Source organism: Populus euphratica, unplaced genomic scaffold (assembly GCF_000495115.2).
Source record: "Populus euphratica unplaced genomic scaffold, PopEup_1.0 scaffold114.1, whole genome shotgun sequence".
NCBI lineage: Eukaryota > Viridiplantae > Streptophyta > Magnoliopsida > Malpighiales > Salicaceae > Populus > Populus euphratica.
Window position 1 is genome coordinate 493,908 of NW_011499905.1, and position 14,624 is coordinate 508,531.

Genomic DNA, 14,624 nt, shown 5'->3' on the forward strand with positions numbered 1-14,624 from the left:
TCGGTAGTGATATTTGGACAGCATGGAGGAAGTTGCGGCTATATGACTGGACAAGCTAGAACGGAATTTGACAATCACAACATCTTGTCATTTCATCCACCACTACCTCAAAGCTTGTACTAAAGCTGACGCAAAGGTATCATGTGATTTAATCTTATTCAAGCTATGTTATTACAATGTTGTCAAACCTAAATGAATGATCTATCACTGTTTACTTTTCTGCATTAACAGATGAAAAACATGGTGTGTTTTCTCATTGAACTTGCCCTAATGCATCATGACACTATCAAGCACTCTACATCAATGGTTGCTGCCTCAACAGTTTATGTTGCACTCGGGACCTTACACCGGAAGCCTGATTGGAGCAAAACTTGGAACTTTACACAGGCTATTCAAAGGAACAGCTAAGGTGTGTAGAGGGCTAAGCAACGTTTTCTTTCTGTGAACAATTGATGGGTGATAAAAAAAATCTGTCTTCCATTCCTCTGACAGCGATTGTGTTTGGCTAGTTGAGAAACTGCATAAGATGCCATGGAAAGACAAGCTGAAGGTAATTCATGGGAAGTATTCGGTTCCCACTGGAGATAAAGAGTTTCCTCGCTTCTTCCTGTTGGTTCTGGTTACCAGCTTTTTCATTTCAAATGGGATTTATGCCCAAGGAAATAGTAGCGGTAACAAAATCTAAATTTCTTTCTCATTTTTAAGTTATCTCTGTCTTTTTGGACCTCAGATGTATGGTGAAGAACATATTTCCTCGTTTTAGTAAGGCTAGAGTTCTTGAGAAAATTACTTTCCATTTCTTGACAGGAAGTAGAATTTGAAGATTAACCCCAACAATTTATGCGTAAATTGCCGTTCTTATGTATAGTGCAGCACTTTCACTTGTCACTATCAACATAAATAATGAATTATTCAAGATTTGAATCCCAAACAGAACAGAACAGAACCAAGCCATCAGCTGAATCTCAGGCATTGTTTTTGGGATCAAAACATTGAGAAGAAGAAGGCAGAGAAAGAAACGAAGAAACACTAATCTTGCCAAAACAGAGCAAATATCTCATTGGAATCAAGAGTAGGGAGATGTCACTTCTGCTCTGTACACATAGGATGCCTTCCTCAAAAATCTAAAAAAACCCACTGACGAAGCAGCAATGATTCTTTCACAGATATTTTCTTAGACAAAGTTCTATACTGCAAGCACTCTCACATGCAGTAGAGATGCATGCTCTTTCCCCAAATTTATGGGATTTTAAGTCACCCACCGTCAAGGATCAATACTGATGGATGATATAACTATTCATAACAGGGAGGAAAAAAAAAACTCCTGCAAAAAATATAAAGTGAGGTGTAGACCAAAAGGCACTCGTCTCCTGTCAATATTCAAAAAATCAATTACCCTAGAAGCATTCTCAATCATAAGCCTTCTCCCAATCATCCACCACCACAGATAAATCTTCTTCTCTTGAAACTCCTCCAGATTGCATTGCAGGCTGCCTTGATGTATTGGAAGTGCTTGGATTTGATTCCAAACCTGAACTGGAAAGGCTTCCTGCAACTTGTTTTGCGGGATCCTCCATCTTGACAGAGGCAGCAGATGAACTGTCAGCCTTCTCGGAGTCTAGGACACTCCATCGGTTAATCGAAGCCACAATTGGAGCTTCTTTCCCTTTCCATGCAGAAGCCTGAACATCTGCAGAACCATCATCAGACCACTCTTCACCACCCCATGAATCTTTCTTACAACCATTCTCCCGCACTACAGCTTTCTTCCACGAAGTTCCCTTCAAAGCTGCAACTGCTCCTTCCATTGCAGTCCCTGCAACTGCCCAAGCATTATTAGCTGGTGATGCCACAGATGCACCAGTATTTTGAGGAACCACAGATGCTCCATGATATAATGATCCATGATCCAGCCTTCTCATAGCAGTAGCTGCTCGAGCAGGATCATTGAATACAGCCAGTGCATTCTTATCATTCAACCAAACTAGTTCACATTCCCCACCAAACCTAAGGACTAGTGAACTTATATCTGCCTCCCTCGGCAAATCTAGAAAAGATACAACATGCCTGGGATCCATGTCTACAAAAACATCAAAAACTGGTGGATGGGAACTTAAAGTTGTCGTACCCTTAATCCCAATCACACGAGGTGGAGGTTTGGATTTGGATGTAGCATGAACTACAAAAAAACGCTTTGGTTCCCAACCAGCAGAATAAATTGCAAGCTTCCACCTCTCAGCAATCAGACTAACTGCATCCCTTTTATCCTTCAGCATAGGGCAAAAAACATGAATCTTAAGACCACTAGTGGTTCCTCTGCTCTTGCCAAGAACCAAATATTTGCACCTTTCCTCCACAGCAAGCACCCACTTTGGATCACGCCTGTACAGATCACCAATCAACTCTGTCACTGCAGAATTCTCACCAAAATGAAGAGCTTCCAGATTAGGAGGGGTGATATCAAAAGCATCAGCAAGAACCCTTTTCCTCTCCAACTTGGCACAATCATCATCACACGTAAGCTTTCTTTGGCCAAGAGGAATCTTCTTTCCAGTTGATTCCACTGGTTGAAGAGATGCTGGCAACTTGTGGAGAATGGAAGCTTCTAAAACAGTGTCATTATAACCACCATTGCTCCCCCCAGCATCACAAGGAACAGATGCTGTCATCCTGCCACAAGAGCAACTAATTGTGACAAGGAACTCACATCTGACATCAGGGCAAGGAGCATGAGGATGACAAAGTGCAGTGCAAGTATGCCTGCAATCTCTCTTAGGGGCACCACATGTCTGCCCACAAGAAGCTCTCGTGCCAGTTTCGTTTCCAGATGAGGTATCACAAGGCAGTGAATGACAAGTTCTTCCACATGCATGCAGACCACATTGCCTTTGCATCTGATATCCCTTGACCCACAGGGTATGTTCCCGAGAATCACATGCCCACCAACACACTCCTTAGCTACAGGCACCAAACAAGATGGGCAGTCTCCGAAGTGACAGCTATGAGAAGCTGGATGGCCACAAGGCTGAGGGACTGAGCATGAGAGCTGACATGAAGGGGGAGGTGTACCACAAGGCAATGGAGGAGGGATGGAAGTTCTCCTACACGCACATGTCAAATCGGTGAAAATTGTTTCAAGACAAGGAGGACAATGGCCACTGTGACAAAGATCATCACAAGAATGCTGTCCACACCTTAACTTCTTCCCACAGGCCATTTGACAAAAGTGCGGATCCCAATCACCAGAGAACTGATTGTTAGAGCTGGAAAGAGGGCAGCATCGCTCGCTACACCTGTGCCTTCCGCAGTTCTTCTTTCGACCACAAGGCTTCTCACACAAGAATTTTTCATTCTCTGAAGTAATTTTGTAACACTCCACAGTTTGAGAGGTTGATCCACAACGGCATTTTTGGGTTACAGAAACCAAACAAGGTGCGCAATCCCCAGAATGGCACACCCCTTTACATTGGTGCATCCCGCAAGGAAGTGATTTGCCACATATTTGTGTACATGTTGGAATTGGATCCAAACAACTCTTTCTTTCCTCCTGCAAACTTGTTTTTCCACAATAGCAAGACCTGACCCTGGCAGGCATTAACTCACAATCGCCACAAAGGCCTGGATGACAAGTTTCATCACACATATGGTTTCCACAACCCAGCATCTTTCCACATGTAGAATTGCAAGAAAAAACACCATCTTCAGCTTTCACTTCTCCCTTCATTGCCATGTCACCACATAGAACAACCTCCGTCCTTTTCTTGCAGAAACATGAAGCATTGACCAACACCTGACAAGAATCGCAGGGACCAACATGGCAAATTCGCTCACATCGATGACGCCAACATTCAAGAATCTTATCACATGGGTTTCCACAGGTAACAACAGACATCCGATCAGCACATCTTGTTGTGATTATTTTCTTCCCACAAGGACACAGACGTGGTGGAGCAAAGGCCTTGCAAGGAGGACATGGCCCAGGGTGACACTGCAAGACACAATTATGAGGGCAAAGATCATCCTTACTCCCATCAGCACCAGGAGCCTCCTTCTCAAGTGGCTTTCCACATGGTTCTCCACACGAATGAGGAGTCAAATACAAATCCGAAGGTGGATCCCTCCTCTTCCCACAAAAGCAAACATACCGAATATCATTCAACGTCGTAAGTTGCACAGATTGACATCCCGGACACCGCCAATTAAAACCTTGATTCTTCTCCGCAATCAAATCAACAGAAGTCGGGGCACGAGCCCATTTCTTGATACAATTCAAATGAAAAATCGAGAAACAACTCGAACACGACCAAATAGGCACAGACCTCCGAACTATATCATAACAAATCATACACTCAACCGTACTCTTCACAAGCTTCTCCTGAATATCTTGTGCAAGCTGCGGCAAATTCGGGTCATTCAATTCCCGAGTCTTCTCACTCCTCTCTATCCCTTTCCTAGGCCGACCCACATGACCTCTAGGTGCATTCACAGCCATACCACCTTTATTACACCTATGATGTGCTGTTCCTGACCACCCATGAGCAGCACCACCCCCACCATTTCCATTGTATCTAGAGTTGGAACTCGAAGGCGGTTTGGTGTTTGCATCAACCGCAGGACTAGAATTAGCTCCTCTCGGAACCCACTTCTGGGTGGGTAATCTAGACGACCTGTTGTTGTTGTTGTCTCTTCGATCATTTCGGGGTTGAAAGCTCATATTCTTTGACAACAACAACAACAACACTCCTCCTCTGCTACTTCTACAATACTACTGCTATCCCCACCACCAAGAAATAAAAAAAAAAATTGAAAATTAATGACCTGATCTTAATATATAATTAATTACAGATGATGAAGAGGAATACGTACCTGATGATGAAGAAAGATTGTTGAAAGGAAAGGAAATGGAGGATGGGTTTTCTACTTTTCTTGCTTCCGGTTAGTACCTAGGCTTCAAACAGGGCATGTATGGGCCTAAATTATTACGAAGTAATTGAGAGAGAGAGAGAGAGAGAGCTGGACCATCCTTCCATTGAAGGTTCTGAGCATTGGAACTGTCCACTCGTTGGCCCAATATTACTACATCATGGGCCAAATATTTTTCGGGGGTTCTGATCTAAACATAATTGATGCTTGTCTTTTAAAAACTGCTCTTTCCTTCCTTCTTCATTCTCTGGCCAAGACAAGAGGACATGAACGCTTTGCTTGCATACTGACTGAATCTCATCCAGCAAAATCCACGCACATACATCTTCACAAAAAATAAAAAATAAAAGAACATAGAATTCACTTTCGTCTTGTCTTCTCATTATAACCTCAATCAATCAAGGTATGTTTTGTATAATAATTAGAACAGATCAAGAAAAGAAACATCGTTTTTTCTCCACTTTTCTCCATTCTTTTTCCCATATTTTCTTGTTTATTTGGTATTTCTAAAATATAAACAAAACCAGAATCTAAATTACCTAAAGATTTGTTCTTTTGAAGCTTTACTTCTAAAAGGCTCGAATCTTTTCCATGTAGGTATTGCTTAATTCTGCTCTTTTTTTGCTTCTGTCTTTCCATTGAAACCAACAGGGGATAGCAGCTATGCGTGTGTTGCATTGCATGATTGTTTTATACGAGTAATCATCAATATTGTATATCTGATTGATTGTTGAAAAGTCTATGCAATCTGGGATTTGATGCAATGGATACAATGGCATCGAATGTTTTGCAATTAATGAATGGTACGTTGGAGAGGGTGACATCTGCTTTGGATTTTCCATCTGCGAGAGCTGTTGTTTTTGGTGTTCAAATTGGAGGTAGATTTTGATCTCTTTTAAAACTGGTGATTGGTGATGGTTTGATTGTGTATCTCTGTACTTGGTAATTTTAATTAACTTTTTATGTTGGCTTTTTTTTTTTTGTTGTTAAAGGGCATCTCTTTGTGGAGGTTCTTCTTTTAGTGGTCATTCTTTTTCTACTTTCCCAGAAAAGTTATAAACATCCTAAGCGACCGTTAACAAAGAAGGTTAGCGTGGCTTGACACTTTTTTGTTCTCTTTTCCTTCTTGTCTCTTTTTATACTTTAGTTGAAAGAAACTGCCTTCTTGCATTATGTGTTTTGTATTGTTTAGAAGTTTTCTAACTTGTCAGGATGATAAATCATGCATGTACTTAAAGATAGATGAATACATTTGAATGTTTGTACTGATGTCTTCTGACCTCGGGCATTGAGCATTGAGAGTTAGCTATATTTTAGTTGTTTTTCCTCTTCTTTTGGAGCCATGTGAAAATGCATGAGGATGGAATTTTAAAGAATTCTGGAAATCAAGTTTCGAAGTTTTTGTCCAAGTTTTAAAGCAAAGAGTTCCATCATACTTTTATAATGCTGAATACTTTTGTCTCTGCTATAATATGGAGTATGAAATTGTTATTAGATATCGATTCACCAATATACCTGTCCAAAGTATCCTTGAGCATTGCTTGATATCCCACTGGAACTTCTAAGTTCTATGTATCCTTTTAAACTTCTACATGTGGTGCTTCCATATGAATTTCTGTTATTTTTCCTTATGACTGATTCTTAGTTTTATTGATACATGGTATTTCATTTCAGATGGGATTTGTGCTTTTCACTGGTTTAGCTTGTGGATATGTGAATTATAATTTGTTTGAGAACTCATTCTGAAGTGTGAAGCTATTCCAGCATAATATTACCAAAAAGTATGTTGTCTGTAGGAAATAGATGAGCTATGTGATGAATGGATTCCAGAATCCCTTATTCCTTCAATTACAGAGGAGATGCGATATGAGCCACCAGCATTGGAAAGGTGAACATACTTTTCATCTCAACACATTTGTTTGGCTCTTGTCAAAAGTATCCTTGTGCTTGCATTTATAAACCTACCCTCCTATTGTTGTATGGAAAAGCCATTAATTGCAGTTATTGAATTGATGATCTCTCGCATCCCCTCAAAGAAGTTGCGATTTTGATACTCCAACAATGACTTTGCTCAGAAGACATATCTGGACGATTCTTCTGAAGTAATCACAATTCATGAGCTACTTTTTTATTGCAGTGCTGCAGGGCCGCATGCCATAATCAATGGAAAAGATGTTGTAAACTTTGCTTCAGCGAATTATCTTGGTCTAACAGCGCATGAGAAGCTACTTGTGAGAAAATATGTTCTGCTTAATTTTATTTTTCCATTTATGATAATGATTTTCCTTAAATTAGAAAATGAATGACCAAGTTTTTTATTAAAAAAAAAAAATCCTCAGGAGTCAAGTACCTCAGCCTTGGAAAAATATGGTGTTGGTTCCTGTGGTCCTCGTGGGTTCTATGGAACAATTGGTGAGACTCAATTTCAACTGTAATTTAAATGAAGCAGTCATTTGTTTCCAATTTTTTACCTTAAATGCTTACCTTCTGACAACTTTTCTTTTTCTTAGATGTTCACCTTGATTGTGAGGCCAGAATAGCCAAGTTTTTGGGAACTTCAGATTCAATTCTCTATTCATATGGACTTTCCACTATGTTCAGCACAATTCCATGTTTTTGCAAAAAGGGAGACATAATTGTTGTGTGAGTATGGTAATCCTAAGTGTTGAAGATTTGTTTTACCTGTGTGGCTATATGATAGAAATCAGCTGAAAGTCTTTTTAAAAATACATAAATCCTTCATTTTTTTATTTCATTTAATATGTTTAGTCCCTTCCCTTGAAATTTAGTGATGTTAGTTTGATTGTCATTTTAAAATGATTAGAACACATCTTTGACTATTGCTTGGTATTCCATATAAATCTAAGATTTTATCAACATATGCTGAGCCTAAATTATGCTCACCAATGGTACCTATATTATAATAGATGACCAAATAAGATTTCCCAGTCTTCTCCTCCTTGATTGTGTATTTTTCACTGATTTGTAATATGCATATCTGGTCACTCTAGTTGTCTGTGGCATAGTTATCGAGATATTTTACAATTTTCTGTTCATTTGTGAAACCTTTTATTTTAAAATTGTTCTGGGGAAGTATAATATATCACTAAATAAAACTGGTGCTTATTGTCTTTATTATCATTTTCCCTTAGGGATGAGGGAGTCCATTGGGGAATACAGAATGGCCTTTATCTTTCCAGAAGCACCATTGTGTATTTCAAGCACAATGACATGGAATCTCTGCGAAATACTTTGGAGAAAATCACTGCTGGGAATAAGCGGGCCAAGGAATTGCGACGCTACATTGTAGTTGAAGCTGTGTACCAGGTATGAGGTATCTTGTTTCTGTTTTGCATGCATATCAAATAGATATATGTTTGATAAGCTAGAATAAAAGAAAAACTTCTAAATGCTTGCACCAAAAGGGTATTGGCTGCAATCGGCACGGGAAAACCGAATCATGATATTGGCTTACTTGTTTTTACCCAACTCAGGCTTAACCATTGTGTTTTTTAGGCTAACTGTTATTACATAGTGGTAACTCCTAAGTTGATGTGCAATTTTTTCTGAAGTTAAAATATGTGGCATAGTAATCACGCAACCACGGATCACACCACCACCCTACTCCCCACCAGCCCCTCCTCCTCTTTCTTTTGTTTGCATTTGCTTTATTTCTTTTAGGAGTTTGTACTTTGAAACTGAGAAAGCTAGTATAGACTCTAGAGGCCCCTGGTCTTGTGGGGAAATCTAGTGTTTTCCTCGCTCTTCTGACTTTATTGATTCATTGGAATTGATTGCTGATGCATGTAGTTTCTGAAAAATGATTAATATATGAGTGTGTTAATTCAGTAACTGCATTTATTTCTTTGTGGTACTGCTAGTCATCTATTTGCTCTAATACTTAGTTATTTTACCCCATAACTGTAATGAATATTGAACTTGCTTGACTGGGATATTTTTTTTTTTTTTCTCTGAAATCTGTAGAATTCTGGACAAATAGCCCCTTTAAACGAGATCATCAGATTGAAGGAGAAATATCTCTTCCGTGTTTTGTTGGACGAAAGCAACTCATTTGGTGTTCTTGGCAGGTTTGGAAGAGGTCTTACTGAATACCATGGGGTGCCGGTATGTTTTAAAGATTCATTTATTTCTTGTTACTGGCTCAAACTCTCTGATTTATGATTGTATGGGTTGCAGATTGAGAAGGTAGATATTGTTACTGCAGCTATGGGCCATGCATTAGCCACTGAAGGAGGATTCTGCACTGGTAGTTCCAGAGTCATTGATCATCAAGTATGAAAATATTCATGCCTAATAACTTCCTTTTATTGAAATTTGGATGAGTAGTCAGATCCTTCATCATCATTCTATTAGCATATGGTAGTGCTGCAATGGTAATGATAATTATTATTTCTTCCAATTATGTAGTGCTAATGCTTATTATTTGCTTATATTTGGCAGCGGCTTAGCAGTTCTGGATATGTGTTTTCTGCTTCTTTGCCACCATATCTTGCAAGTGCTGCAATTACTGCTATCAATGTTCTGGAAGATAATCCTGCTTTAATAACAAAGTTGAAAGAAAACATTTCTGTCTTGTGGAAAGGTTGTTGCATTACTCAGTTGTCATTCTCATGTTTTTCTTTTTAACACTCTCTCCCTTATGTACAAAGTTAGACTCATGATACATGTGTATTGATGTGTTACTATTCTTCTTTTTTGGAAAATAGCCACCATTGTCTTGGTAATTTCACCAGCACCTTTGTCTTCCTTTGTATTTACTTTCTAGTAATTTTTTTGTGTTCTCAGAATATTTTCTTCATGAGCACTTGAGAGTCAATCCTTATGTAACACACGTCAATTATTCAACCACAGAAACTGAGGCCAACTATCATATCATCATTTCATCATAATATTTACTTGAGAACATTTGAATTGTATGAATTGTCATTGGAATGTGATTAGTTGGACCTCTTTTGGTCGTTATTAAATTGAACCGAAGTTTGAGAAAAAGCAATCATATATTTTGGTCCTGTTTGTTTATTATACTCTCTTTCTTTTCCTATGGTTGAGTGAGTTAGAGGTAATGTCCGGTATAGATTTGTACAATTGCAGCATGTTTCTTTATGGTGAATATAAATCATTTGTCATATGAAGTTTTATAGAAATAAAAGTTAGAAGCTCGGGCTTACAAACTAGGCAGCATATAAGCAATGTCCTGGGCAAACCATCAAGTTTTGTCTAGAGAAATTATCCAACTATGGTTTTTGGTTAAAAAATGCCAGGTTTTATTTGGAGCTAGAGGCCCTGTTGTCAGAATAACTTTTTAGGTAATGATAGGGGTGCTAAACTTTTTTTTGCTAAGCTGTGCTTACTAAATGACCTAGCATTTATTACAATAAAAAAATTTCAAAGCATGGAATGTAGATCTTATCATAATTAGTGGGATAATTATAATTATGAAATTGAGTAATTGATAAAATACAAATTGCATGATGTCACGTCAATTAGTAAAGAGTTTTAGTAAAAAATATTAAGTATTTCTAGCATTATCCTCACTTTTTGTGTCTTTATATCTTTTTTATTTTTGCATGGTTTGCACAGATTTTCCTATTTCTAAATTTATTTGGTGATTGCAGGATTGTCCAACATACAGGGTCTCTCTATAGCCAGCAATCCAGAATCACCTATTGTTTTTCTCAAACTAGAAATGTCCACAGGTTCCATGGAAGATGACCTTCAACTACTCGAAGCTATCGCTGATCGGGTAAGGAATGAATTAGTCGTTTGGTTTATTATAATTACACTTCAGTTGCTCTACGTTGCACTTACTCTGTTTCTTTGTAATTATGAATTTTTCAGGCATTGAAGGAAGATTCTGTATTTTTTGTAACCTCAAAGAGATCAACCATTGATAAATGCCGTTTGCCTGTGGGGATCAGATTGTTTGTATCGGCTGCCCATTCAGATTCTGATCTGCTCAAGGCAAGTGAATCCTTGAAGAGGGTTTCAGCTTCAGTGCTGATGAATCAATAATGAAATGCTGTGCATCAGGTTGATGATGAATCAATAATCGAATGTTGTGCATCTGGTTGATCTCGTTTCTTGCCTCTGAGCTGCATTAGATTTTTCTCGTGGCACTCATCCATCATATACTCTTCAGATCCACTCATCCATCATATACTCTTCAGATCCAAGTCAAGGAAGAATTTTATGAAATTCTCTTGGGATAATTTGAGTTGCATTTTTGTCTTGGCTTCAACAGATCAGCATTTTTAATTTTGTTTTCAGTCATAGAATTGATTCCATCACTGAGGTTGACAACAAGCAGTTGATTAGAACACTGATCAGATTGTATTGATTGGTCCAAGCAAGGTTTATAGAATATTTGTGACATGTACTCCACTTTTGGTTCCATAGTTTTTTTCAAGCTATTTAAAGAGAGAACATCTCTGGTGTTGCCACTGTCTATATTCACGGCTTGGATCCTCATTCGATGCCGTGTTTTTTAATTGAAAGCATTTTTAAATGATTTTTTATATATATTTTTTCAGTATTTTTGAATAATTTTGATATGTTAATGTAAAAATAAAAAAAAAATCATGTAACAGCAAGATTCAGAAAGTGAGTCCTTGAATCCCTGGATTTGGCATATCAAGCCTGTTCTTGCATGGGCCATCATAACCAAGCTTCTTCTGGATTGAAGACAATAACGAGACTATTTCTAACAGAAAGAAAAGAGTATTCCATTTCAGCAAAACGTAGCATGTTATAAATGGTAAATGTTATAGATAAACTGATATTAATCTAGACTAGCTCGCTGAATCAATGATCTAAGTCATGGCTATCATTGAGTTTAATAATCTTGCCTTACCAACCACTAACCTAAGCCATTATTCTCATTGAATTCAATAATCTTGTTTTTTAGAATTTATCTGTTATTAATTATTAGGAAAAAATATATTCATTAAATCTAGACTATTTTTTTATCGATGTATCTCTTTATTATTTTAACGAAAATAATTTTTTATTAGAAACATTGTTTTTTAAATCAAAACATATCATGATCTTAAAAACAAGTTTTTTTTAAAAAAATAATGTTTAATATTTTATATAAATATGATAAAATCATTAGAAATCTATAACAAAAAAATAAAGAACATAATTTATTTTCATCAAAATTCATGAGCATATATATATAACTAGGTTTCTTCTATATTAAAGACAATAACGAGACTATTTCTAGCAGAAAGATGTAAAGATATGGAGATAAGTCAGAAACTCTACAAAGAAAAGTGTAATCCACTTTAGTAAAACACATAGCATGTTATAATAGGGTAATATTATTAAACCCAACCAAACTTGTTAAATCAACACAACTTAGTGGTGCTGACTCGATCTATCCATCCAAAATATGATTTTTTTAAATAAAAACTAAAAAAGTATATTGAATTAATTTTTTTTATATAAAAAATATTGAAATAATAATATTTTAGATATACCCGGATTAAATTAGGTTAACTCACCCAACTAATAATGGCTGAAGTAAGTAACCTTGTTTTTTAAAATTTTTTTTTTATTTCATTAAAAAATTATAAAAAGAGATATTTGAATAAAAGATAACAAAAAAAATTATCAAGAGCAAATATATTTTGTAAATCTAATTTTTTTTTCTTATTAATACATATCTTTATGATTTTAATGAAAGTATTTTTTTATTGTAAGTATTTTTTTTTAAATAAAAATCAATCATGATTTCAAAAGCAAGTTTTTTGAAAAATAATATTTTAATATTTTATATGTGATTAAAGGAAAAATAATAATAAATGTGATAAAATCATATTAGAAATATATCAAAAAAATTAAAGAACATAATTTTATTTTCATAAAATATTCATGAGTAATTTTTTATTTTTTATTTTTGTGTAACATAATAACTAAAATAGAAATTGTTAACACTCTTGTAAAATCATATAATATTATTTAAAAATCATGGAAAAATCAAATAATAATTTAAATATCATGTCAATTATTTTTATTGTCAAATAAATAAAAATAAAAATAATTATTTTTATCATGTCAATCATTTTATTATGCATTTTAAAGAAAAAATAATCTTGAAAAAAAAACCAGAGTAAAGGCCAGTTGTCTATGTCAAAGAAGTAGGGCATGGGCACCTGGACTTTTTCTCTTTTTTTTATGCCTATGTCATTTTATTTTTATTTTTAAAAAAATAACATTACCTTATCTATTAAATGATGCCTCATGTGATGAGTACTGCGTCGTTTATTTATTTTATTTTAATTTAAAATTTTATTTTAATTTAAAAATATTTAACAAACACACTATAAACAAATTCTCAACTCAAATTTGGTTTAAAAACAAGAAATTAAAAAAAAATCCCAATCTGAATCTACCTTTTCTAATAATATAAAAACTTAAAAACACATCAATATACTCTTCTTGTTAAGAAAAACACAGTTACATCAAATTTAATTTTTTTATTCATAAAATTTAGCCATTTAATCTATTTGTCTCCACTATTGTTTTTCCACTAGTCTCTCCTCTCTCAAACTCATTAACTAAAATATGAAAATAAAATAAAATAAAATTTTGGATTAAAATATATAATTATCAAACTAAATGGACTAAAAAAATTAAAAAAAAATATTGTGTATCAATTTGAATATTTTTTTCGCAAACAATAAAACTGAGTTCTTTTTTTTAAATCTGAGTATCAATTCAATATTGAGATTTTTTTTAATATCATGATAAATAGAAAAAAATTATCAAGTTTTATCTCCAATCAATGAAATATAAAATAATAATATTTAAAAAAATCAATGACAAGAGAAAAAAAACTTAAAGGATAAAAAACATCCATAATATTTTACGAGGTTATTAATAGTAAAATCATTGTTTTTAAAATGTTTTTGAGAATAACATTTAAAGACAATAGTGACATTTAAAAGTGAGTTAAAAAAAACTACATATTTATCTCACTTTGCTCTTTTATTTTTATAATTTTTCGTAAGCAATAAAACTAATTTTTTTTAAAGAAAGAACATCAATCTAATATTAATATTTTTTTTTAACATTATAATAATCCCATAAAAAAATATATTAATACAAATTAACAAGCTCAGTTTACAATAAAAACAACATGAAAGAATAAAATGGAAAAAAAGTTAGATGGATAAACTTTATATATATATATATATATATATATAGAAGGTACTATTATCCATGGTATTTTCACTCAACACTCATGTAGAGTTAAAAGACAGAAGCGGCTTTCAAAGACAAGATAGATACATTGCAGGCATTTTTATGCAGAAACAAAATGATGGGACAAACATGTTATGCAAAACCATACATGTTCCTTTGGATACTACGAAAAGTTTTTGAATTTTTTTTGTTTTATGTTTCCAAAGTCAGTCGTAGCGGTGTAAGAATAGAAAATAGTAGTTTTATGATCCTGATGGAAGTCCTGGTAAGCATCCATATCACCACCATATTGGAGAACGCAAATTTAAGCAAAAGATGCTGCCTCTGCATCCACATTCAACCTTAAACAACTCGTTAGAATGCGGAGTTCCCAAAGACATTGCTTCCCTATATTACTACTCTTTATCATCGTACTCTCTCTCTCTCTCTTAAAACGTCCACACCAGCTTCAGTTTCATATATATATATGTATATAC

The 14,624-nt window shown here is 35.1% G+C and overlaps 2 protein-coding genes across 4 annotated transcripts; one reads left to right on the forward strand and one right to left on the reverse strand.

Annotated features, from left to right (window-relative positions):
* Positions 1-1,025: 1,025 nt before the first annotated feature.
* LOC105133313 (NF-X1-type zinc finger protein NFXL1-like) lies at positions 1,026-4,965 on the reverse strand. The gene is given in 3 exon segments (XM_011037255.1): positions 1,026-2,890; positions 2,893-4,768; positions 4,867-4,965. Coding segments are annotated over 2 exon segments (3,303 nt in total). The 5' UTR covers positions 4,715-4,768; positions 4,867-4,965; the 3' UTR covers positions 1,026-1,409.
* Positions 4,966-5,158: 193 nt separating this feature from the next.
* LOC105133312 (long chain base biosynthesis protein 1-like) lies at positions 5,159-11,369 on the forward strand. 3 transcript variants are annotated; one of them, XM_011037252.1, is made up of 14 exons: positions 5,159-5,326; positions 5,575-5,801; positions 5,916-6,010; positions 6,720-6,811; positions 7,061-7,154; positions 7,263-7,335; positions 7,434-7,566; positions 8,076-8,250; positions 8,908-9,048; positions 9,121-9,216; positions 9,385-9,526; positions 10,560-10,687; positions 10,783-10,972; positions 11,010-11,369. In XM_011037252.1, exons 2-13 carry the CDS (start codon positions 5,687-5,689, stop codon positions 10,954-10,956), a joined length of 1,458 nt encoding a protein of 485 aa, XP_011035554.1. In that variant the 5' UTR covers positions 5,159-5,326; positions 5,575-5,686; the 3' UTR covers positions 10,957-10,972; positions 11,010-11,369. The 3 variants fall into 3 exon arrangements, with proteins under 3 accessions (XP_011035554.1, XP_011035555.1, XP_011035556.1); XM_011037253.1 differs by having other exon boundaries at positions 10,783-10,942; positions 10,980-11,369; XM_011037254.1 differs by having other exon boundaries at positions 5,521-5,801; positions 10,783-11,369.
* Positions 11,370-14,624: the final 3,255 nt, after the last annotated feature.

Bases quoted from the DNA above. Each gene is read 5' to 3' on its own strand.
- LOC105133312 (XM_011037254.1), top strand. From the start codon at position 5,687: ATGGATACAATGGCATCGAATGTTTTGCAATTAATGAATGGTACGTTG. The intron at 5,802-5,915 runs GTAGATTTTGAT...TTGTTGTTAAAG, and splicing joins TTTTGGTGTTCAAATTGGAG to GGCATCTCTTTGTGGAGGTT. The intron at 7,567-8,075 runs GTGAGTATGGTA...ATTTTCCCTTAG, and splicing joins AAGGGAGACATAATTGTTGT to GGATGAGGGAGTCCATTGGG.